The 26,251-nt window shown below is 43.7% G+C and overlaps 1 protein-coding gene across 4 annotated transcripts in view; it reads left to right on the forward strand.

The window, feature by feature from the left end:
* The window catches only part of NPR3 (natriuretic peptide receptor 3), a gene marked incomplete at its 3' end in the record, with an annotated part of 96,365 nt that extends 71,003 nt beyond the window's left edge, over positions 1-25,362 (forward strand). For 2 of the 4 annotated variants that reach the window (XM_080700992.1, XM_080700990.1), the window contains exons 4-8: positions 13,538-13,673; positions 19,844-19,938; positions 22,364-22,499; positions 24,190-24,277; positions 25,251-25,362. In XM_080700992.1, coding sequence (XP_080557118.1) covers positions 13,538-13,673; positions 19,844-19,938; positions 22,364-22,499; positions 24,190-24,277; positions 25,251-25,362 — 567 coding nt within the window. The remainder of the gene's footprint in view (positions 1-13,537; positions 13,674-19,843; positions 19,939-22,363; positions 22,500-24,189; positions 24,278-25,250) is intronic. The other 2 variants (XM_080700993.1, XM_080700991.1) reach the window with 1 other exon arrangement.
* Positions 25,363-26,251: the final 889 nt, after the last annotated feature.

The raw sequence follows: 26,251 nt of genomic DNA on the forward strand, positions 1-26,251 counted from the left end.
CCTAGTATTTTTAAATTTTATGCTGAATATGCTGGATGATATGTTATAGACAGTGTATTCAGCCACGTTTCTCTAAAGAGTTAATTTTTGTTCTAGCAGGTAGCTAAATTACTGACTGCTTTGAATGCCCTGAAAATTTGGTTTAGCTCCTTTGATAGGTGGCACCGTTTTGGTTTTACTTTTAGTCTTAGGACGGATTCTTAGTCTTAGGACACGGCCTTTCCTCTCCAGGTGTTCACGTATCTCTAACTTGGTGGTATTCAAGTTCCAAAATATCTGATTTGCAGAAGGTCAGAGTTTTGAATGTTCCACAGTTTCATCCCAGGTTTTAACTGGACTTCTTGGTATTTCCTCTGTGTGAGTACAGTTTAGAGATCAACCCAAGAATATAGGTTTGTGGACATATTCAAATTCTCTCTCTCTCTCTCTCTCTCTCTCTCTCTCTCTCTCTCTCTCTCTCTCTCTCTCTCCCTAGGTGTTGAACCCAGGGCTGCTCTCTCTTTGAGCTACACCTCCATCCAGACATTTTTATTTATTTATTTCTTTGTTTGGAAACAGGCTTAGGTTGCTGAGGGTCTCCTACATTGTTGAGACTGCAGTCTTCCTGTCTCAGCTTCCCAAGTACTGGGATTACACTTAGAATCGATTTACCAATTTTGTTTTGTTTTGAGACAGGGTGTTGCTATGTTGCCCAGGTTGGCCTCAGATGCCTAGGCTCAAGTTAGCCTCCTGTGTTAGTCCTCCTGTAGAACATGGCTTAAGCCCTTATTTAATGTTATTTTTTATGGTGCTGGAAATTGAATTCAGGGCTTCATGCTAGGCAAACATTCTGCCACTGAGATAAATACTCAGCCTCTTCCTTAGTTTAACTGTCGCTATGAGAAGCCTCATAATTTCTTTACCAGGTTAGAAAGTGTTAGCATTAGCAAATGACCAGAAGAATGGTTAGCAAGAGACCAGGCATTGTGCAGAGAGCAGCACGGTCAACTCAAGTGAACGCAGTTTTTGTATTAGCTATGGGGCCAGGTTCAGTAGAAACAAATGCACCTATGATAAGAGTTGTGCATCAAGGAGCTTGTGTAGGATTAAGGTATAAAGGCATGTAAAAGTGTGAAATTGACCAGGTACAGTGCCACACATCTGAAATCCCAGTAACACGGGGGGCTGAGGCAGGAAGATCACATGTTTGAGCAGCTTGGGCAATTTATTGAGATCCTGTCTCAAATTTATTTTGGTGGTACTGGGGTTCCTGGAAACCCTTCTACCTCCAGGCTACACTCCCAGACCTATTTTATACTTTTTATTTGGAAACATGGTCTCATAAGCCAGCGCGGCTGGCTTCGAACCTGCGCGATCCTCCTGTCTCCACCTCCCAAGCACGGGGATTACAAGCGTGTGCCACTGTTACCGACTGGCTCAGTCCTGTGGGGGCAAGTCCACTCGCGACCGGGAGCCTCAGAAAGATGGGGCAAAAGGCAGGTGATGTCCTGCAGAAACTATCTGCAGCGATTCCTTTCCCTCTATGAATTCCCTAAGTTTTTGGGTACGACGCTTGGGAAAGAAATCTGAGGTGGACAAAGGCTTCTTGAGCCAATGACAATTTATTACAGGAACCCAGAGAAATTTATACCCTTCACCAGTGAGATTAATAATAGGAGAAAAAGGAAAGGGAAGGGGGGCAATCACAGCAAAACAATAGTAAATTACATATAAACAAAGTAAATGACTAGTCCAGCATTTAGGAGATTAACTCCTCCGATATCGCAGCAGGGCAGGTCCAAAGGTAAATTCCAAAGGCAATACAGGCACGCCCAAGGCCCAGGGCTTGGAGAATACGCCTTCTCATGGAATCTTCTTTTGCTTTCTTTTTTGAAGTTTCCATCTATATCCAAATGACAAGCATGGGGAGATGTGGCGTCCAGGGAGATGCGATGGGCGTCTCTCAGATCTCATCCGCCTTGCCTTCTGAAGTCTGAAAGCTTACAAAAACTCACAACACAGCTTGGCAAATAAGACACCACAAATAACACTGTGAAGTTCTTGGATTTAGTTGTCAGATGTATTTCCTTGACTGCTGAACACTCTTTTTTAGACAAAAGCCTATTAAAGGCCTATTGGTCTCTAATAATCCATTTCCTTATCACAAACCCTCTGCAACCTGCTTCTAACTTTCTAATTCCTTTCTTTCCCAGTCGGGACGTTCTTATGATAAGCTCTTCTTCATGAAAAAGTGCTTTCTTACTCTTACGGTATTTCCTTTCCTTCATACATATATATTTAGAATATCTGTCCTTTATTTTGTCATTTTCATTTCTAGCCATGCGGCATTCTCCCTGTTTTGGGGAACGCTCACACTGGGCATGAAGGTCAACAATCTTTCTCCTTGGCTCTATTGTATTTTGGCAATTAAGCTGTCCTTCAGTCAAATTGCTTTGAAGTCACACCCAAAGTTTCTAGGCAGGGTCTCAAGGGTAAACAGGGTTACCTTGAACTGAGCTAGTTAATGGCTTAATCCTGAGTTAGTGATAAAGTGAGGGTCTGAGCTGGAATGCTTATTACAGCATCTGAGTTCTGGCCAGTTTTTTCATTACTATTGAGCAAAGCCAAGGACGTTTATTTCCACGGACTCAATTTCTGATCTCACATCATCAGAGCAATTTGTGTAGAGAGTTAAAAGAATACCAAGAGAATAATAGTTATGAAGGATATCTAAAGTGGGGGATATTTTTTGCCAGAGACGATACCTCTTTCTCGGGGCTTTTTGCCGATTTTTACTATGTGGAGTAGGGGTCCTCAACACATAGATGCCGAGGCAGCAGGATGTCTTGGCATGCCACCACGCCTGGCTGTCTCCAAATTTAAAAACAAAACAAACAAAAAACAAATAAAGGTCTGGGGATGTTGCTCAGAGGTGAAGTCCTTGCCTAGCATGCATGAGACCCTCCCTACATTCAGTATGGAAAACAATGGTGTAAAATTGTGTGAAATAATGAAGTTTTCACTAGGTGCGCTTGTAGAAGGAAGGAGTTGGGTGGTTCAGAGTAGGTTGCAGCAGGAACAAGTTGGAGTAGCTCATAGAAGGCTCAGGGTCCTGAGAGGAAATGGAAAATGCACTTAAAGAAAATGAGCGAACCTAATAAAGGTGCCATTTGCAGAGGTATGTGTGGGCTTATGGAAAACCAGTGAAGGGTGGCAAAGGAACCCAAGGCTTGCAAAAGTAGGAAGCCATTACCACCCTAGACTGGAAGGGGTGAGAGGAGGGAGAGCTTGTGAGTGGGAAAGCTGCAGGATGTTGGGAGGAGAGCTGACACCTTGGCCTTCATATCTGGCCCTCTCCGTCTCCCGTTGGCTCGATCTCCATCCTCCACCTCTCCTGGACCTTCGTCACCCCCAGCAGAGCACTACAGGACATGTGGGATACCTGCTGCCTGTACCTGCTCTTCTCCTATTGGGTTTTGGTTTCTGCCTTTGGTCACTTCCACATCCAGACTGGAAAGGGATACAGGCTGCTGGGAAGAGAGCCCAGTATGTGCCCAGCATAGTCTTGTGGGGGCCCCATCACCAGCTTCGCAGGGGCGCATCTCTAGGATGGTGCTGGGACAGTAAGTCCAAGGAAGGACATCACTGACCTGCTCATCTGAAAGCCAGGGACAATTATGTCATGAGGTATGTGCCTTCTCAACTAAGCCTTCAAGCAGGACGAGTGAGGAGAAGCATCCATAAATGACGTGCGAGTGACACATTCAAAGGGCAAAGGCATCAGATGATTGAACTCCCTGAGTGAGCATTATAGAATTTCATAAAAGTCCTTCTCATTTGCTTTTGTGTCATACCCACCCATTGCCAAAGTGCAGTGTGGGGTCTCCCCCACTGCTCCCCTCCAGGAGTCTCTGGTGGTTTTTTTTTGCTGAGGGTTCTTGTGTCAATGGATTCCCTGCATGAGCCCAGTGGATGGTGTCCTCAGCTTGTCATAGGAGAAGAATGAGAGGCTTATTACTTTACTTAATGGTCTTCCTAAGATGGATTTTGTTTAATAAGCCATTCTATTACAGGCAATGAAGGAGGGAGGGAGGGAGGGAGGGAGGGAGGGAGGGAGAGAGAGAGAGAGAGAGAGAGAGAGAGAGAGAGAGAGAGAGAGAGAGAGAGAGAGATCTCCTATCTGCAGGCAGCTGCCCCTGGGCTATAAGATAAATGTGCTAACCCAGGGCATTGCTGGGAGAGTGGAGCTGAGCCCAGAACAGAGACAATTGTTTGGAAAATTTAGGCCAAATTCCCACCTTGAGGAAGAGATAACTTCAACTTTAAGAGGAAGGCATCTGATAGGCAGGACAGCAAGGTCTGGGCCACACACAAGGATAGGTGGAGACTTCAGCCCTCTCTCTGTCTGCTGCTTGACTGTCCCTTGCATTTCCTCAGAGTTCAACTAGGATGAGTGGCACATGTTCAGCTGAACTTCCCCGAAGGCTTAAATAAGTCAGCAGGTGTCCAAGTGTGCATTCCATGATGGTGGGCCCAGTACAGAGGAGCAGATATGGGGGCATCTGTCAGGAAGGGTGGGCCCCTCTGTTTGGTGCTGAGGATTAGGGGATGTCACATGGTACAGGGCAGTGGCTGCTGTTACCCTCAATTGCAGACACTGGATTTTTATGATTTAAAAGGAAATTGAATAAAAATAAATACTATTATCTTAGGATATAGAAGTCACATGTAAAGTTCATCAAATACAGAATATTCTTTGACCTTTGGGCCACCCCTACACAATTCCCGGATCCTTTTGCTATCTTCCATCTCCAGTAGCCTGGGAGGTTAGGACAAAGTTCATTTGCAGATTTCCAGAGTCATCGTCTCCTCCTCCTCCTCCTCCTCCTCCTCCTCTTCCTCTTCCTCTTCCTCTTCCTCCTCCTCCCCTCCTTCTCCTCTCCTCCTCCTCTTCCTCCTCCTTCTCTTCCTCCTCCTCCTCCTCCTCCTCCTCCTTCTTCTTCTCTCTTTTGCTTCTTCTTCCTCTTCCTTTTCTTCTTTTTTTTTCTGGTACTAGGGATTGAGCCCAGGGGCATTCTGCATCTGAGCTACACCCCCAGCCCTATTTTATTTTTTATTTTGAGACAGGGTCTCACTAAATTGCAGAGGGCCTAAGTTGCTGAGGCTGGCCACAAACTTGAGATTCTTCTGTCTCAGCTTCCCAAATATGGGGACTATAGGCAGGCACCACCACCCCTGGCTTGCAGGGTCTTCTTACTAAATGGACCAGGTGATACTGTCATTGTCAGCTATTAAGGGGAAAGGGCAGGTCATGGGCTTATATCTTTTCTTTCCCGCTCTCCAAGAGAATTTCACTTTATTCCATCTGCCCTTCAACCAAAGGGGAGATTAAAAAAAGGCACTTCTTTTTCAAAAGACTCTTGAGAAGTTGTGCCAGTACCCTCAGCTTCTCTTATTTGTGTTGGGAACCATTGGTCTGTGGTGAGGAAGACAGAACCATTGTGCAACATGCTTGAGTTCATATGCACACCGCCAGCGAAACCTCAGGATGGCCTTGCCTTTCCTTGAACTTGGGTTGCTGTCTTCCAGCAGCCTCTACCTGGGAGTTTTCCAGGCTTCCTCTGATCTCCAGGCGTCCTCACATGGTTCTCTGCTTTACAGGACACCTGAGGCATGGCCACTCTGCTTGTTTGCAACCTAAACAATGAGGAATTCACCTAAACATGAATTGGTCCCTACCCCAGAGAAATGGGAAAGATACCGTCCACAGTTGCAGACAGGAGCCATGTCGCAAAGGCCAACTCTCTATGCTCAGATAAAAAAAAAAAATTAAACTCCAAGATTTCTATTCACCTTTCTTTGTGACAGAGGATTTAAAAAATTACTAATAACAAAAGTTGGGCATGGTGGCGCATGTTTGTAATCTCAGTACTTGGGAGTCTGAGACAGAAGGATCACAGGCAGGTTCAAGACCGGCCTCAGCAACTTAAAAGGACTCTCAGCAACCTAGAGAGACCCTCTTTCAGAACAAAAAAATAAAATAAGTCTGGAGGAGTAGCTCATTAATCGCATTAATAAGGAGATGTGGCTGGCAGCTGCTGTCAAAGAGGAAGGCCCCCATGGTGGCCCACGTCCTGACTCCCGTGTCTCTGGCCCATGTACTGTGCCTTTGGAGTGGTGGTGTGTCTTGTGGAGATCGTAACCTGTACTGTCTGTTAATCCAGCTCGCTCAGTGTCTATCGGGGGGAATGGCTGCATTTAGGAATTCAGTTGAGATGTGTGGCTAGTGATGGTATGGAAGAATTTGCTGGCTAAAAAGGATGCTAAGTTCTAGAACAAGTATCTCAGTGACAACATACGCCTCCCTCCTTTCCTTCTTCCCATTTTTGTACTGTGGATTGAACCCAGGGGCATTCTGCCTTGGAGCTCTACCCCCAGACTTCCTGATTTTATTTATTTTTAAATTTTGAAAGAGTCTCACTAGTTGCTGAGAGCCTCAGTAAGTTGCTGAAGCTGATTGCAAACTTGCAATCCTTCTGTCTCAGCCTCCTCAGTAGTGGGATTACAGGCGTGTGCCACCACACTCAGCGGGCACCCCATTTTCTGTGTCTGGTAACAACATGATTCGTGTCATCAGGACTTTGAGGGTCAAGTTTTGTTTTGTCTGGAGGCAGGGGGAAGAACAGACCCAATGACCTGGTTCCTGTCAGCCCAGAAGTACAGTGGAAAGTGTTTCTAACACAACTCATTACTCTGCCCCCCCCCCCTTTTAATTTGCACTTTCAATTTTCAGTATCTATAATGTGCGAATGGGCTTTCCTCCCATTAAAAAACACGTGTGGAGGTGAGAATGTTCTCTAGGGGTTTGCTTCTGGCTCCAGGTCCTATGAGGTAGGTGTTATGAAACCTCCTCCGCAGCGGGGAGGGGTGCCAGTGAACCCAGGATCAACAGCTCTCCTGCTAATTTTGGCAGGAGAGGGAGACACGGCCACAGTGAGAGGAGAGATGGCAAATGTGTGACCCATTTGCAAATCAAGATAGGATGAGTTTTCAGACCTGGGCATGTGTCCAGAGCCCATCGATCCTCTTCTATCATGCAACCCATGTTCATCCTTTAGGGCTAGATGATTCTTCTTCGTATTTTGGCTTATAGCAGATATATATAAGATAGAGCATATCAAGAAGGAAAGAAGAAGAAAGGCCCTTCGGGTGGTGCCAGGCCAGTGGCCAGTGCTTCAGGTGGCTAATGTCAGTCGGTGGCTCTGGCTTAGGATTGAGAAGGAAATAGAAGCAGGAGGAGCAGAGGTGGACCTGCGAGGCATAGCAATGTGTACTTTACAATTTAGGCAAGATGTTCTGGGTACTGCACTCAAAATTAGACCTCAGAAAGGCAGAGGAGAAATGCTCTCTGGGTCTTTAGAGTAAGGAGGATTAAGCGAGGGCTTTTCTAAGGCGCCTGCACTTCCCTCATTCTACAACCCTGGATCCTGTGACTTCCTGTGTCACAAGGTTTCCATACAATTATCAGAGAAGACATTTGAAAAAATTTTATTGTGGCTTGAGAATTAAATGACACAGTGAAAGTCTACTTATTAAAGTTACCAGCACAGTTTTCTCACGCTGTGATGACTTCGTGGCCTGAGTGAAAACTTCATATTCTTTTAGAAAACGGAATTAGCAAGGTCAAAGCAGCAGAAAATGATCTTTGGTTAGTAGATATTATTTCTACATCATTCTTTGCCCAAGAAAATAATGGTTCTGAGACTTTAGCTCGATAGTCTTAGATTGAGAGCTGGCATCTGTCTACCATTTGGTCCCAGGAACTGTTTTAGGTGTTTTGCATGCATTTGTTCACTTAATCCCCAGGAAGGCTCTACAGGGTGATTTACTCTAAGCCCCTGTTTCACAAATGAGGAAGTTGAAGCCTGAAGAGAGGAAGCAGTGCCTCAGGGCTGGGGCTGGACTGGATCCAGCGGTAAATGTAGAGCTCTCCTGTGAACCAGCTCTCCTTCCTCCCCGCATCCTCTCCCTGAGGGACTGGTCAGCTGGGGCTGCACCCATCACACTGGGCAGAACCAAGGTCTTTGTGGGAGTGATCTGTCTGGCATACCAGAGCAAGAATGAGGAGACTTAGTTTCTATTAAATAACGAGTCAGTAAGATATGCTATATCTGTAAGTAGAATTGTTTTCTGAGTGCTGCTAGTAGGAATTAGAAGGCAAGCAGGCTTCCAAGACATGTAAATCTTCATTTCTAGGCAATTGCAACAAAAGCTAACAAAATGAGTGCTGATTCTCTTAGACACTATTCAAAATCATACATTTAATAATTCATTTAAGCCTAACATCCACCCATGAAATTGATACTATTATTTTCTTCATTTTCTGAAAGAGAAAACTGAGGCCTAGAATGTGCAGAAACAGCTAGAAAGTGGCAGAGCTGCAAAGGCTCTTTTGAAATATATTTTTAGCACCAAGTGATGTGTGCATGTATGTCCCTACCACTCTGGACTATAGTATGACGGAAAACTATAATGCACCAATAATAGTATATAAAAAATTATTCATTTTTATTGTTGCTTTGTCATGGCAGAGGATAGTGAGATTCATAGTGATATATTCACGTACGAACATGACATTACCTGGTCTGTTTCCTTCCCCAATCCTCTTTCCTCTTCCCTCCTTTCTCCCATGATCCTTTTCTATTACTTTACTGGTCTCCTAAATTTTTACAGGTTCCCTTTTCTTTTCTCTCTTTCTCTGGATTCCACGTATGCCAGAAAGCCCACAGGGGCCTGGGCTCTTTCCCCATTATTCTCACTGCTTTTCAGTGAGACTTTGGCCAACAGGCTTCTGTTAACTATAAGCAGGACTCACCATCCTGAGGGCGGCCTGAGCCGAGCCTCCTGTGAGTGTGTGGGAAGCAGGCGCTCCAGGGCCAGTGCGCTGCCTCCAGTTGGGGTTCTCTCTGGAGATGGTGCAGGCAGTGCCTCAGGCAGGAGCCCCGCGGTGGTTCTTTGGGAACACACTGTTTCTTCTGCCGCCTTGGCATTCTGTCGTTGATACTTTTTCCTGAAATAAGAAGGCCTGGAATTTTTTTTTTTTGTACTTTCTTTATGAAATTTGTTAGTAAATTATTCATTATTTCAAGATTGTATTTGCTCATTTCATGTCCACTAACTATTATAATAGTGATAAATGTGGTCTCAAGACTCACCAAAAGTGCTTATTGTTTAGCTAGGAGGGGAAATAGAGTCAAAGTGATCAAAGGCCTGCTGAAGATAGCCCAAGCTCCTCAGGATGGCCTCCTGGTCCTCAAAGACCGGCCTCTCCATACCTCCCTATCAGGTGTCTCAGCGTGGCCGGCCTCTCTGCCCCCAGCTAGCAGAACATTTTCAGTTCTTAGCACACCAGCCTATCAGGCTATGCGGTGACCCTATGCTTTGCTCCTATCACTCCAACTGCAGTGTTTCCCACCATCTTCCACCCTATAAAACATCTCTTCGTTTAAAAACTCAGTTTGAATCTGTAGATCAGTTTTGGCAGAATGGACATTTTGATGATATTTATTCTGCCTATCCACGAGCACGGGAGGTCTTTCCATCTTCCAAGGTCTTCTTCAATTTCTTTCTTTAATGTTTTATAGTTTTTGTTGTAGAGGTCTTTTACATCTTTGGTTAGGTTTATTCCTAGGTATTTTATTGGTTTAGAGGTTATAGTGAATGGAATTGATTATTTTATTTCTTTCATTGTGGATTCATTGTTGGTATAAAGAAAAGCCTCTGATTTCTTTAAGTTGGTTTTGTATCCTGCAACTTTGCTGAATTTGTTAATTAACTCCAGAAGTCTTTTGGTTGAGTTCGTAGGGTCTTCTAGGTAAAGGATCATGTCATCTGCAAATAAGGATAATTTTAATTCCTCTCTTCCTATCTGAATTCCTTTGATTTCCTTCTTTTGTCTTATTGCTGTGGCAAGAGTCTCAAGGACTATATTGAAGAGGAGTGGTGATAGTGGACATCCTTGTCTTGTTCCCGATTTTAGGGGGAATTCTTGCAGTTTTTCCCCATTCAGTATAATGTTGGCTTTGTGTTTGTTGTATATTGCCTAAATGATTTATAGATTCAATGCAATTCCCATCAAAATACCAACTACATTCTTCACAGACCTAGAAAAAGCAATCATGTACTTTATATGGAGAAAGAAAAGACCCAGAATAGCCAAAGCAATTCTCAGCAACAAGAATCACACAGGAGGCATCACAATCCCAGACTTCAAACTATACTATAGATCAATAGTAGTAAAAACAGCATGGTACTGGCACAATAACAGGTACACTGACCAGTGGAACAGAATAGAAGATACAGAAACAAATCCACACACCTACAGTCAATTAATCTTTGACAAAGGGGCCAAACTCATACGCTGGAGAAAAGACAGCCTTTTCAACAAATGGTGCTGGGAGAACTGGCTAACCATTTGTAGAAAGATGGAACTAAACCCCTATATCTCACCATGCACAGGAATCAACTCGAGATGGATCAAAGACTTAGAAATCAGACCAGAAGTTATTAGAATGTGAAGTTATTAGAGGAGAACATAGGCTCATCACTACAACATACTGGCACAGGCAGTAACTTTCTCAACAAAACCTCCAAAGCTCAGGAAATTAAAGCAAGAATCAACAAGTGGGATAGCATCAAACTAAAAAGTTTCTTCTCATCAAAGGAAACCATCAAGAACCTAAAGAGGAAGCCTACAGAGTGGGAAAAGATCTTTACCAGTCACCACTCCAATAGGGTGCTAATAACCAGTATATACAAAGAGCTCAAAAGACTCTGCACTAGCAAAACAAACAACCCAATCAAGAAATGGGCAACTGAAATGAATAGACACTTTACAAAAGAGGAGATACAAATGGCCAATAGATTCATGAAAAGATGTTCTTCATCATTAGCCATCAGGGAGATGCAAATCAGAACTACGCTGAGATTCCATCTAACCCCAGTCAGATTGACAAGCATAAAGAAATCAAACAATAATAAATGTTGGCGAGGATGTGGGGAAAGAGGAACTCTTTTACATTGTTGGTGGAAGTACAAACTAGTTCAGCCACTATGGAGATCTGTGTGGAGATTCCTTAGAAAACTGGGAATATATCCACCATATGATCCAGCTTTACCACTCCTGGGTATTTTTCCAAAGGGGTTCAAAACAGAGAAATACAGTAACATATGCATACCTATGTTCATAGCAGCACAATTTGTAATAGACAAAATTTGGAAACAACCTAGGCCCCCATCAACAGATGAATGGTTTGCAAAGTTATGGGAAATACACACAATGGAATTCTATTCAGCCATAAAGAAGAACAAAATCACATCATTTGTAAGAAGATGGAAAGGTCTGGAAAGCATTATGTTAAGTGAGATCAGCCAAACACAGAAAGAGAAGGGACATATGTTTCCTCTAATATGCCCAAACGAGTGAGCATTGGGGATACCAGAGGGACTCCAGATAATGGAAGGGAAATCTCAGCAAAGTTTGAATGGAAAACTAAGAGAGGAAGGAGGCTGAACTTGACTGATGAGCGGCTGTTTCCAAATAGGTGTAAAAGTACAAATATAGCAAGGTTAGCCTGGGTATTAAGTATCGGGAGGGGGGAAGGGAAACGAGGGGGTGGAGAGGGCACCAAATACAGATTAAATGTATAACATTTACTTTCTTTTTTTTTTTTTTTTTGGTGGTACTGGGGTTCCTGGAAGCCCTTCTTCCTCCAGGCTACACTCCCAGACCTATTTTATATTTTTGAAACAGGGTCTCTTACGCCAGCACGGCTGGCTTCGAACCTGCGCGATCCTCCTGTCTCCGCCTCCCAAGCGCGGGGATTACAAGCGTGTGCCACCACGCCCGGCTTATAACATTTACTTTCAATAAAATAAATTAAAAAAATAAAAAATAAAAAAAATAAAAACTTATTTTGATATAGCCAAAATATGGAACCAATCTAGGTCTCCACAAACAGATGAATGGATTACAAAATTATGGGAAATATACACAATGGAATTCTATTTAGCTCTAAAGAAGAATAAAATCATAGCATTCGCAAGAAGATGGAAAGACCTGGAGAACATTATGTTAAGTGAGATCACCCAAGCACAAAAAGAGAAGGGACATATGTTTTTTCTAATATGCCCAAACTAGGGAGTATTGGGAATATCAGAGGGACTCCAGATAATGGAGGGTAAATCTCAGCAAAGCTAGAATGGAAGGATAGGAGAGGAAGAAGGCTGAGGTTGATTAATGGAGGAGCTACATCTGAATATGTGTGTAAGTGTGAATGTAGCATGGTTAACCTGGACACTCATTGTTGGGAGAGGGAGAAGGGGAACTGGGTTGGGGGGGGGAGAGGGCACCAAGCACAGTCTAAATGTATACCATTTTTGATATGTTCCACATATAAATAAAATAAAAAAATAAAATAAAAAACCAAGGTGTGTTAAAGAAGTAATGAAAGACAAATGCACAAAAAAACCCTCAGTTTAACTTTTGCCACCACTGTTAAGCATTTCTTACCCACCTTCTTCAACCCATAATAGTGCGCTGTCTCTTTTTTATAGTCTCACTACTTCATGAGCATTTCTCTTAACACAGCACTGATAACACTTTGGAGTCCATAACATAGTCATAAGAGCATCGGCTTATATCCATTGGGTGCTTGATATGTGCTTGGCATTATGATACTAAACCTTTTTTTGCTCCTTGTGTCATGATTCTGGCAACTACCTGTTGGAGCAAGTACTAGTCTCATGGTCAGTATTCAGATGATAGAAACAAAACTCAGTGTGATTAAGCAACTTCCCTAAGTTCACACCGGTGTTTCTTTTAATGAAACTATATAGTTTTGGAGGGCAAAGCTTTCTTCTTTGATCCAGAGCTCAACTGGGACAGCCCATCCCCACATTCCATTCCTATTCTTGGAGCTTGGCAGGGGCATTACTGCTAATAGAGGAGGGACACAAACACTGGCATAGACAGGCAGAAGACACAGTGTCCACTCTTCTTTGTATCTTCAGCACTAGCACGTAAGTGGACCTTGGACGTAAGTACCAATGAGTGGATCTCTACTGTTTTAGTATATCCCACATTCAGAGCAGGAAGAGATCCTGAGGCTGTCAAAGGCTCAGAAGAGACCTCAAGGGGGAGAGTTGACACATGTTGTCTTGAAGTAGAGGGCAGGCATGGAAAGGAGGGCACCTCTGTGGACAGATCTGTGGGCCAAGGACAATGCATCTGGAACACTTGATCTGGCCACGGTACAGTTTTCTTGGCTTCTGTAACATCTTGTCTGTTCTATAACTTCCCAGCTGGTGAGGCGTTTCATTCACTAAATTGGTGCCAGGGAAACCATGACTTGACTCTTATTAGTTACCCTTCTGCCTGCCTCTGCCACTGAGCACAGACCTCTGGCCTCATATTCTTTAATCCTTTTTTCTGCTTATATTACTCACAAATGTGAGTCATTTGGTGACTGTGCTCACCCAGCTGGGGTTTTCTTTACAGGTTAACATGTTCGTTGAAGGATTCCATGATGCCATCCTCCTCTATGTCTTGGCTTTACACGAAGTCCTCAGAGCTGGTTATAGCAAGAAGGATGGAGGGAAGATCATCCAGCAGACTTGGAACAGAACATTTGAAGGTGGGGATTTGGTCTGCAAGCCGGCATTGCAGCCAATCAGCGGCTTCCTCTTTGGTTCTCTTTCTCTCTGTTGCAGCTGTGGGACCTTTTCAGTGTTTTGCTTTCCCTAGTTTTAAAGTATATATAATAAATCAAGATGAACCCACCTCCTAGGTTTCTGGGGAAAAATTAAATGAGACAATGCATGTAAATATGCTTTGAAAAAGTCCCAGCAATATAGGAAATATCTTGTTTGCTTTCTGATTAATTAGGTAACAATTAAATGCTTCTTCAAATGACACCCAACATAAACCCCATCTATATCAGAACAACCTATTTGGGAAGAGATCTGTGATCAGTTTTAAAATAGGTGTAAACCTAAGCCGGGCGTGGTGGCGCACGCTTTTAATCCCAGCTCTTGGGAGGCTGAGACAGGAGGATCACGCATGTTCGAAGCCAGCCTCAGCTACTTAGTGAGGCTCTCAGCAACTTAGTGAGACCCTGTTTGCAAGTAAAATATAAAATAGGTCTGGGAGGGTAGCCTGGAGGTAGAAATCCCCTGGGTTCAACCCCCAGTACCACACAAAAAAGTGTAAACCGCAGATATACCTTTCTTTGTTAGGCCTATCCTGGTTTCTCTGAATCTCAGAAGATACCTGTGTCAGTTAGCTTTTTGTAGCTGTGACCAAGATACCTGATTAGAACAACTTAGAGGAGTAAGAGATTATTTTGGATCATGGTTTCAGAGATCCAGTCTATGATCAGTAAGTTCCAAGGCACAAACATGGTGGCAGGACCCGGTAGAGGATAGCTACTCAGTGCTTGGCAGCGGAGAAGCAGAAAGAGGGAGAGGAGGGGACCAGGGATAGACATAGTCCACAGGGTGACAGTACAGTGACCTACGTCCAACCACATTCCACTGGCCCACAGTTACTGCCAAGTAGATTAATCCATTCCAGTGATTAATCCTGAGGGAAGTGAGAGGAGTCACGTAGGTATTTAGGACGGAGCAGCAAATGCAGGGAGCCTGAGTGCATTTGTTGGGAAAGCGCAGTGTCCTCTGAGCTGCTTGCTGGGAGAGCTGTGTCGCTGACTTCCACAGTTGAGGGGGCAGTGGGAGAGAAGCAAGGCCAGAGAGCAGTGGGGGCCAGGCCCAGTGGAACCGGGAGCCTTGCTGAGGAAATGGGCTCCACCTGGGTGCCATGAAAAGCCACCTGAGGGTTCAGTGATGTTCTCTGTCTCATGGCTGCTCTGTGGGAAAAAAAACCCATAGTATGTGGATGGGCATCTTTTGAGTACCATTCACAAGGAGCATGAATGGCTAGGCCAGCAGGAACCGACATCCTAGCCACGATATCCAATCTCAGTCCTCTGAGCTGCTCTTTCTTCACCTGTGGGGGAAGGAGGTTGGACTTGTTGATGACTGGTGAGGACTCTTTTAGTTTTGCCTCATGCTAGCTTTCCTTGTGAGCCCTCGTGTGGATTGGGGCATGCCAACATTTACCTTTGTAATCACACTGGCGAAAATGTGCAGTGACAAGAACAAGTGCTGCAAAGTCTAGATTTGGGGCACACTTATTTTTTTTCTCCCCAGGAGCGCCTTCTAGCCACTCCACTGTCTTGGTTTATCTTCAGTGATTAGAAAGGTCAGGACAGAGGAGAGATTTTTTTTTTTTTTTTTTGTGGTACTGGGGTTCCTGGAAACCCTTCTACCTCTGGGCTACACTCCCAGACCTATTTTTAAATTTTTATTTGGAAACAGGGTCTCCTAAGCCAGCGCGCGTGGCTGGCTTCGAACCTGCACAATCCTCCTGTCTCTGCCTCCCAAGCGCGGGTATTACAAGCATGCGCCACCACGCCCGGCCTCAGAGGAGAGATGTTTTAGTCAGCTTTTCTATCGCTGTGACCCAAATACCCAACCCAAACAACCTAGAGGAGAAAAGGCTTTTGGGGATAACGGTTTCTGAGGTACCATCCATAGTTGCCAGGCTCCAAGGCAGACATCATGGTGGCATGATGTGTGGCAGAGGACAGCAGCTCATATCATGACAGCTGGAAAGTAGAGAGAGACCGAAGTGAGCAGGGACAGATGTAGTTCCCAAGGCCACCCCCAGTGACCCACCTCCTGCAGCCACACTCCACCTGTCTAAGCTGCCATCCAGTAAATCCGTTCCAATTACTAACCCTTTGGTGGACCTATCTACTGATGAGGTCAGAGCCCTGATTCAATTCTATTGCCTCTGGACATTTTTGCTTCACTGATACGTGGGTTTTCCCAGGGACATTCTGTGTTCAAGTCATGACAGGAGGGGTCAAGCTCAGCTAGACTTGTCTGGGTAGTAGCTACAATGGCCATTGGTGGATTTCATTTCTTCTTGGAGGTTTCAGTGGATGCCATGTCTTACCCCATACTACAATAACACCTTTAACTTTAGACAGTAGGATGTGGGTGAGTGAGCCTCCATGGTTATCTTACTAGACTTCTGACTACTTTAGCCAAGGAGCTGGAGTCAAATAGGGTAATTCAGGGGGCATATTAGGACGAGGTCAAATTTCCCAGAAGTTGTGCACAATACGCTGAGAAACCAGTGTGTGGGGACACAACCTTGGTCGGCTACATCCCATTCTTAGCTATTACTCACTGTGTGGTCTGGTCATTTGTTCTTGGTCTTTTGACAGAGGGACAGGAGCCAGAATTGGAGATGCTGGAGGGCGCCACTGAGGGAGGTTGTTAAGGGCAGGGCAGGTGCCCACAATGGTTGGAATGAAGTTTTGTTTAGCGCCAGGGCATGGGGTAAATTTTCCCATCGGCCATCTTGATGTTTCTATTCCAGGGCCAGGTCTACATAGTCAGTATGAAATGGATCCTGAAGCAATCCACTTTATAGTTCAGTCTAAAATTAGAATTTCATTTGTCTACATCTAAAGCTATTTGAAGCCAGTGTAAGTTTGGGGTTTGAATGGTTTGGAGAACCCATTTTATTTGCTAAACAATGATCTATGCAAGGGTAGGGCTCCAACGAACTTAAAGATATCGACATGAAAGAAAACCATAACCTTTCTAAAATTAAAAGCAGTTTTAATTTTGGTGGTTACCCTAAGTGACCATTAAGTTGTCAAGGTAAAAAAATATTCTGGATGTAATTTGACAAATTTGGATTTTATTGCTGTGAAACCTGTGATCATCTCCCAAGACTTTCAATAAATGGCCTGGGAAGAAGCTGAGCTTCCTCTGTGTGAGAGGTCAGAGTGACAAGGTAAATAGGACTGTGGCTCAGACCTTGAGCTGCTCTACAGGCAAATAGAAACCAGTGTGGAAAGTCTCCTTTCTTATGTGCAGGAAAATTCTGTCAGCCCAACAGTCTCACCTTAGGTACGATACTCTCAGGTGAAGTCTCACTTTGCTAATCAGCCACCCTGAAGGTTCTCACCCCCTTTTTTGGCAGAATTGTCACCACTTAAAGGTGTAATGAGGTCTTGGATTACTAGGGCTGCGCTGTCTTATACTTTCTAAAACACTTAGCTGGATGCATCATCCCAAACATCTCTGAAAGGGATGAAACATGGTTTGGGGTAGCCAGTATGTTTGGAGATAAATATTTACATCTCTATATTTTAGCATTCATCACTTAAACTTTTATAGGCTGTCAAGGATATACAAGTTGGACATAGGTGTATCCTTTGTAACTAGTACACATAAAGAAAACAAAAAAAAATCAAGATGAATGGTAGTTCCATTCTGTTTCCAGAAAAGTAGACCAAAGTCTGGAAAAATCAGTGGGCCCTCAAACCACAGCCCAAAGGACAGTAAACCCAAATACCTGCCGGCTCCAAACCACTAGGGGATGGAACTTTCCCTTGGGATGCTTCTTCCTAGTCATTTTACTACGGGAGTCAGTACTTCTGGAGAGAACCAGATCAATAGAGAAACTAATTAAGAATTACTCTCAACTCCCCCCACAAAGAAAACAAATAGCTTTAGTTAATTAGAATGTGGTTGCTGTGTGCATTCTCCTACTTAGTGGATGAGAATGAAACTGTAGATGTGTTTATCAACCAGTGGGATGTGGTTCTTCCATAGGTTTTCTGCCACTGTTGGCCAAAGCAAGTGGGCACTCAAGGCCCTTCATATTTTGGCCACGCTGTTCCAGGCTTATATCTGTCTCACCATGTCCCTTCATACACCTGAGCCATATCCCCAAGAACCTCATGGTTCCTCAGGTTCCTTTGGGCTGGTGTGCCTTTGTAAAGACAAAGGGCCAACTTTTCTGTCTAGTCATACTTCCTTTTTTAAAAAAAATATTTTGGTATTGGGGATGGTACCCAGGGGCATTCTACCTCTGAGTTACACCTACAGACCTATTTTTTATTCTTGATTTTGAAACAGGGTATCATTGAGTTGCAAAGGACCTCACTAAGTAGTAGCTGAGGATGTCCATGAACCGGTAATCCTCCTGTCTCAGCCTCCCAAATGCTGGGATTACAAGCGTGCGCCACCACGCCTGGCTGGATATACGTCTTGATTGCTGCTTGTCAGAACACAGTATTCCTCCACTGTACCTATGAAATCTCAGGTCTTTCAGGATCCCTCTCATTCTCCAGCTTGGTGTACTGCCGTCCCCTCTGAATAGCTGGGCACAGCCCGGTGTCCTCCACCAGACTTCAGGCATAGCAGCAATAAGAGTAATTTTAAAACAAATACAGAAGAAACATCCCTAGCCCAAACATCTGAAACTCAAAGTGCTCCAAAATCTGAAACTTTGAGTATTAAAGTGACAGAAGTGGAAAATTCCTCAGCATGAAGTTTGTTTCATCCATGAACTTATTTAAAATGTATAAAATTACCTCCAGGCTATTTTTATATTTCTTATATGAAACACAAATCAGATTTTGTGTTTAGACATGGGTACTGACCCCAAGATAACCTTATTATATATGCAAATATTCCAAAATCTCAAAGTATTTGAAATCCCGGGCATTTTTCAAACATTTTGGAAAAGGGATACTCAACCTATAGTAATAACAATAGTAGCAGTACTATTAACAAAAAGAGGAAACAACTAACTTCTCTTGTTAGCACTAGAAGCGCTTTACCTGTTTCTTCTATTGCAATCACCTCCACAGCCTCTCGGGAGGGAGGTATTATGATACCCATTTTGCAGTCATGGCACCTTGCCTCAGATCATAACGGTAGTAAATGTCAAAGGTGGAATTCAACACAGTCAGATTCCCATGTGAACAAGCTAACTCCCCAGCCCAGGTCATCCCGCTCTGGAGCAGGGAATGTGTCTCATTCATCCTAGTCTCAGCTGCCATACTAATTCAGCACCTAGGAATCTTCCAGACAAGGTTTGAATAAATACTGAATGAACACAGCTGGAGCCGGGCGTGGTGGCGCACGCTTGTAATCCCAGCATTCGGGAGGCTGAGACCGGAGAATCGCGGTTCGTGGACAGCCTCAGCTACTTAGTGAGGCCCTCTGCAACTCAGTGAGACCTGGTTTCAAAATAGAGAATAAAAAATAGGGCAGGGGGTATAGCTTGGAGGTCGAATGCTCCTGGGTTCCATCCCCAGACCTGCACAAAACCAAAACCAACCAACCAGCCAACCAACCAACCAAACAAACAAACAAAAAAAGCAACCCCCAAAAACAGCCGGGATAGAGAAGAATAGCTTTTCTTTAATTTAATTTTGGTGACCTGTAAAGCTCCCCCTGCTCTCCTGTGATTAACACGGCTTGTGTCCTGCACGTTTACTGAGCCTGGGCCTCGACTGATGTTTTAAAATAATATTTGGCCGGATAATGTGCATCTATGACAAGGCAATAAATGTGCACCTCCTCCACTTCTCTCTCTGCCATGTCTTAAGAAAAGTTAATACAAAACTAGAATAAACATAGGGCTTTCAGTGTTAGCCTTAGTCTTTTTTTTTTAAATTTATTCCCCAAGGATGATCATTTATTTCTTTTTCTTTTCATCTTCCAATGGAGAAATGTTAGGAGTTTAGGAATGCAGACACAGATGAAATTGCCATGTCTTCCCAAATGCCAACAAAAACGCTCCAAGTCTGATGAGATTCCCTGTGGCATGAGTTTGTTTAAAACAATCCTGTCAATTCATTTTCTTATTTTCCTTGGCAGAAAGAGGGATTTGAAGTAACTGACATGGGGTTCTTCCATTCTTGTCCTGCAGGTATCGCTGGGCAGGTCTCTATAGATGCCAACGGAGACCGGTATGGGGACTTCTCTGTGATCGCTATGACCGACACTGAAGCAGGCACCCAGGAGGTGAGCGAACGGGACTTCGCATCCGTTACTCCTTTGGCTGGTGGGAACTCCCAGAGTTTGTCTTGGTGTCCAAGGAGCTGTTTCTTCAAATAAAAATGAGTTGAGAGCATAGGAGTAAGTAGGCATAGCTTACTTACTTACCATTGGTTACGGGGGTCAGGGACAACATCAGGAAATGGTTCTGTGTCTATTCTCCCCGGGGACTCCTGTCAAACAGTCAAGAATTACACCATCATCCTGTGCAGCTAACTGTACTGGATCAGAGGTAAAGGGAGAGGGCACCAAGTACTGTCTGAATAAAAAAAAAAGAAAAAGGAAAGAAAGGGGCAAAGGGAAATGGTGTCCCTTAGCTTTGGGGAGTTTTTTGGAGGTGGTTGATTACAAACTCTACACATGCTAATATTTCAAAGATGGTGTAAGGAGAGCATCGCAGAGACACTTGTGTCCGGGACACCAGGATGAATCTCTGACGCTTGCCTGGCTTGCAAGCTCTCCATCTCAGTCTCCAAAGCTAGAACATGGAAATTATAATGTCTTCCTTGGTGACCTCACATAACTATTGTGAGGACCAATTAAAAGAACTCTACAAACATTGTGACGACTGTGTGTATGTGAATTACACAGATCTGCAGCGTTTCAGCAAATAAGGCCGCCTCCCCTCTGTTTCTCTGGTCATTTCTCATCTTGGCACTTCTGCATCCTGACACACGAGGCTTGCTGCTTTTCTCCTCCTACAACTATGCCTGACCTTTGGGTGGGGGGCAAGGCAGCAGGAGTCACCCCCACGGTTTACAATGGACCGGACCTCATCTGTAGTCAAGTCTTCCCCTCTGCAAAAGGCGGGAAGTGTTAGTCCTTCGGAGCATACAGTGAGGTTGCCCATGTGAAGGTGTGTAAGACTCCTGGTGACTGCTCCCTGCACATCAGCGATTGCCATTTTTTTTTTTTTTTTTTTTTGGTACTGGGGATGGAACTCAGGGACCTTCTACCTTTGAGCTATTCTTTTAAACAGGGTCTCACTGAGTTGCAAAGGGCCTCACTAAGTAGCTGAGGCTGTCCGTGAACCACGATCCTCTTGCCTCAGTCTCCCACATGCTGAGATTACAAGCGTGCGTCACCACGCACAGCTAGCAATTGCCATATCTATATATCTCTATCTATCATCTATCTATCATCTATCTATCTATCTATCTATCTATCTATCTATCTATCTATCTATCTATCATTTTTTTGGTGGTCCTGGGGTTCCTGGAAATCCTTCTACCTCTGGGCTACACTTCCAGACACCTATTTTTTAATATTTTTTATTTGGAAACAGGGTCTCTTAAACCAGCAGAGGCTGGCTTCAAATCTGTGCGATCCTCCTGTCTCCGCCTTCCAAGCGCGGGGATTACAAGTGTGCTACATCAACCCGGCAGCAATTACCATATTTTGATGAAGACCTAGAATTCCTTTTACTCTGCCCTGACAGATCCTGTGAGAGCCTGCCAGGCTCCAGTCAGGAGCGGGAGAGGCGATGTCACAGGCCACCAGACGAGAGGTAGATGAGGCCTGAGCACCTGGTTGAAGGGTGCTCCCAGATCCTGACTCAGGCAGCTGAAACTGAGGGGTGACTGAACCTGATCATAAAGAGTAATGATTTTCCAGGGGCCTCAGGAGGAAACTGAGAGAGTCAGCCTGGTAATAAGGATACAAAATGAGTGAATTTCCCAGAGAGGAGCGTGTAATCTCCAACAGAATGGTGTATTAATTAAAGAGGTAAAACAGGAAGTTCTTAAAAGACGCAGTTTAATGCTTTAATTAGATGCTGAGCCACCTGAGGGTGTGAGGACCTGCCATAACCTGGGTGTTCAGGAGACCCTGGCCCTCCCTCACACGATCCTGATAGCAAGATGAGTCTTCAAAATGGCTAACCCAAATGGCTGCTCTGTGACTGGTGGGTGGGGCAGTGCCTTAGCTGATGAACAAGGGAAAAGCTATGAATCCCAAGATTATGAATTTCATAGGGAAAAAGCTCCTTTTCTGGTAGGTAGCAGCAACTTAACACCCAGGGAGAACACTGCTGGACTGAGCCTCCAGCGTGGACCGGTCCTTGGTGGCACCATCTTGCCTTGTCCATACCTTCTGAGGCTGTGTGACCTCTTTCCTGCCGTGGGGAGCCTTGGTTCTCCACCTTGATGGCAACATTAGTGACTTTGAAGCTTGATTTACCAAGGCCTCAGGAGCATCTGGCTGTGGTGATTGCACCTGGCAGGGGCAGCCCGTGCCCTGCGCGGGATGAGCTGGAGGTTGAGCCGCTGGGGGTGGCCGTGGCTGCCTTCCTCATTGCGTGGTGCATTTTGTAAGACCCTAAGCTTTGTTCCCCCTTTCAAAACAGATACCTTTGTCCCTTCCTGTTGTAAATCTGTCTTTCGCCTTTCTGTAGGTTATTGGCGATTACTTTGGAAAAGAAGGTCGTTTTGAGATGCGGCCCAATGTCAAATACCCGTGGGGTCCTTTGAAACTGCGAATAGATGAAACCAGAATCGTGGAGCATGGCGGTGGCTCTCCTTGCAAATCATGTAAGTTCAGAGACTTAATTTGCTGTGTGTCTTCTCATCTCTAGGCTTGAGGTCCTGCGAGTCCTCAAAGAAGGACCTGTTCAGAAAGCTCCCACTTCCTTTTCTGATGTGGTAAAAACAAGGGACAAGTCACAGACTGCGCCACTTTGACCCAAGGCTTCTGGGTCTTCTTTTCCATCCTTTTCTCCCAAAATGGCAGAGGGCTTTTCCTGGGTTTTATACTCCTAATATAACCTCTGAGTTATCGGATATTTTGACTTGTAGGGGAAAATATCAATTGCTACATGTCACCCACTTATTCATCTCTCCTGGCAAGTCTTATTGTGATTTTCAGTTTTAGCCATCTTCTGAATTGGCAGAGTCAAAAGGATAATGCCTTTTAAACATCTGAAAAATTTAACAAATTGGCAAATAAATGCACAATATGTTATTTATGATCAGCCTCTATACATTAATAGAAAAGTAAAGGTACACTCTTGTAACTAGCATATGAATAGGAAAATTGTTAGAAATAGTTATTTTAGAGAGACTTTTACAAACCATTAAGGAAGAAGAAAATGAGTATCAGTCTTTCAGGGCAGTGGATCATTTTAGGTGAATATGCACATGCTCATTATATTTTGGGACCATTTTTCAAATTATAAAATTTTTATGCCCATGCAAGAATTATGGGAAGGAATGAGGAATGTGTTAAGAATATAGTTTCTGGAGTTATTGGACTTGGATTTGAAATATTGCACCTGTCACTTGCTGATTTTGTAGCTCTACGAGTGTTTCTTTAACTCTTCAAAAGCCCCAGTTTCTGTGTAGATAAAATGAAAATAATGTACTCAACTCTTAAGTCCTTGGTTTTGAGAAAGTAGATAGTACACTGATGGCCGTATACTAAACTCTGTATATACAAGTTAGCTATTTATCATTTTTACATAACTGGGACACTACCAAATATTGTTGCAAATTGTTATTCACATTTTCACAAAGCTATATAGGACATTTTGACATGGAACTATGGCTTTGGTGAGAGAACATCTAAAAACAGAACACTGACCCAGTGAATTTTTCACCAGATTTCTAGCACCTTGAAGTGTCACCACCCATCCGTGATAGGCAGAAGTGCTGGGTCAATGCTTTGATCCCTCTAGGTGTCTTCTTTGATTATACACTCAAAAGCATGTGGATCTATCTGAAATCCTTAGTTTCTAGTTCTCCTCAAATTCTTCTTGAATCTATGTCTCTTCCCATTCCATTCCTTCTGTTATTGGGGTGTGTTTATCTAGTACTCTCTCAAATGCTTTTCTTAAGCTTTGCACTAGGAAAGAGAAAATATTTTCTAGAAAGTATTTATTAACTAGAAATGAGAAAGAAAGGAGCTAGGCATGGTGACACAAACCTGTAATCCCAGTACTTGGGAGACTGAGACAGGGGGGTCATAGGTTCAAAGCCAGCCTCAACAACTTAGTGAGGCTCTCAGCAACTTAGTGAGACCCTGCTTGCAAATAAAAAATAAAATGCAGTTGAGGATGTAGTTTGGAGGTTGAATACTCCTGGGTTCAATCCCTGGCACCCTACCCTGAAAATAAAGAAAGGAAGATTTGCTTTAAGTGGGAGATTAAGAGACACAATGAATGAAACGTGGTATTTCTCCTTATTTCCCCAAATGAACTCTGATTACCTGTGTTTCTTTTTTAAGCAGGTGGCCTAGAGGAATCAGCCGTGACGGGCATTGTTGTGGGGGCCTTACTAGGAGCTGGTTTGCTGATGGCCTTCTACTTTTTCAGGTGGGGACCACTCATAAAATTAAAATTCTCTCTACGGCCTTTGCCATGTGTCTGCAAGGTGCTATGATTTGTCCACACCTTTCCTTTACCCAAGAAGCCTGGTGGTTAAAAGACCCAGGCCATTGCTTTGGCATGGTGTTGGGTTTGGTGATTGTAGGCTAGCATAGTGGGTATTTGGGTGAGGAGTTTTTATTGTATTTCACTGTGGGTCAGAGAGCTGATGAGAGCCTTCAGTCTCAAACATTGTGACAAGAAATCCTGCCACACACCAAATGCATAAGTAGAGAGGGACTCTGGTTAGAGTGTACAGTGAATTTCCCTGTTCTCAGGCTTCCTCGAATTCAAAACAGGTGCCCGTGTTCACCTTAAGGAGGAAGAGGGAGGTCAGAGCTCTGCACACTCTGACTGACCCATGGTCTGTATTGAGAATTCACATGCTTAGTGTAAAGCTATAATACATGTGTGTTCGAGGTACCGGGCACTGTGAGGGAGGTCCATTTCTTTGTAATCTTTGGTGGTTGAGTTTGTGGCTGATTTTTAAGTTACCCAAGATTTCTTTACTTGTACTTGGAAATGTAACTCTGGGCATCTGTGACCCTTTGTGCGAACACTTGTATTCCTGTTCCTTCGGTCACACTGCTCTTCCTCTGATCTTTAATCGAGAGCATGTCCCAGGAGTAGGCAGAGCTTCTATAACAGAAGAGACAAGACTTAACCCACAAAGCACCCAAGGAAGAGGGGGAGGCTTGTTCTGTGGCATTTTGGAAAGCATGCCAATTTCCCTCCTTGAATAAGAACATAAAGCCTGGGGGCACGCCACTTTAATCTCTGACCACGGCTTCATATTCTGTCACTTCTCATTTATCAAACCAAACCCAGATGTCCCTCGAGGGCATTCTTTGTAAGGGAAACCATAGTATTTTGTAACCAAGCTGAGTTTTCATGACTACATTCACTTTCCCTTTAAACCCAGGAAGAAATACAGAATCACCATTGAGAGGCGAAACCAGCAAGAAGAAAGTAACATCGGGAAGCATCGGGAGTTACGGGAAGATTCCATCAGATCTCATTTTTCGGTGGCTTAAAAGAAGCTTTTTTCTTTTTTTCTGTCTGAGATTCCTCAAGGAGATAGATGGGATGAAAGACATCAAGGGAACAGAAGGGGCGTTCTGGAAGAATTCATTCTTTTAAGCAGTTAGTAATTTTGTTTTAAAATTTCTTTAGAAACTCAGGAACTAGTATTCATCACCATCAGCCTCCTAGCCTTTGATTTCACAACGAACAAATATAAGGATAAATGGCACTCTGCTAAATGTTCATGCTGCTTGGAGGGCATATAATTGGACTTAACCATTTTAAAATCTGATGTCTCCATATCTGAATGGCTTTGGGGGACATTGCACACAAGGGTAAAAAATGTGGTTTTCATAAATGAAATGTTTTGTAGCTAGAATAAAATCATTTTTACAAGGAGAATATTCTTGGAAAGAATTCAGCACCCAATAGAGGAAAATGTAATCAAAACTCTCAAGGTTGGAAATTACACATTCCTCCTCTCTCTGGAGCTGCCGGAAAGGTTTGTGTTTGCGGGATTTTCTGTCCAACGTCTACAGTCAAATCTGACTTTCTATCTCAAGAAAGGTTCCTCCCTGTCTCTTTCAGTGTCTCATAAAAGCTACTCTGGAAAGTTGTAAATATTAGTGAGGCTGGAGGATTTTTACAAGAAAAGCAACTCTAAAGTTTCTCTCTCTCTCTCTCTCTCTCTCTCTCTCTCTCTCTCTCTCTCTCTCAATATTTTTTTTTGATGCAAAAAAGAAAAGCCCATTTCACACTAACATTTTATTTTTAAGTATTTTAATCTTGTATTTTGGTATTAGAAAAATGTGTCTATTTTTTCATTTTGAAGATAGAATTCACTTATATTTTAAAAGCATGGGAAAAGTGTACAACAAATCAATGGCGATTCATTGTCAG

Source organism: Muscardinus avellanarius (genome assembly GCF_963383645.1).
Source record: "Muscardinus avellanarius genome assembly, chromosome: 1".
NCBI classification, from domain to species: domain Eukaryota; kingdom Metazoa; phylum Chordata; class Mammalia; order Rodentia; family Gliridae; genus Muscardinus; species Muscardinus avellanarius.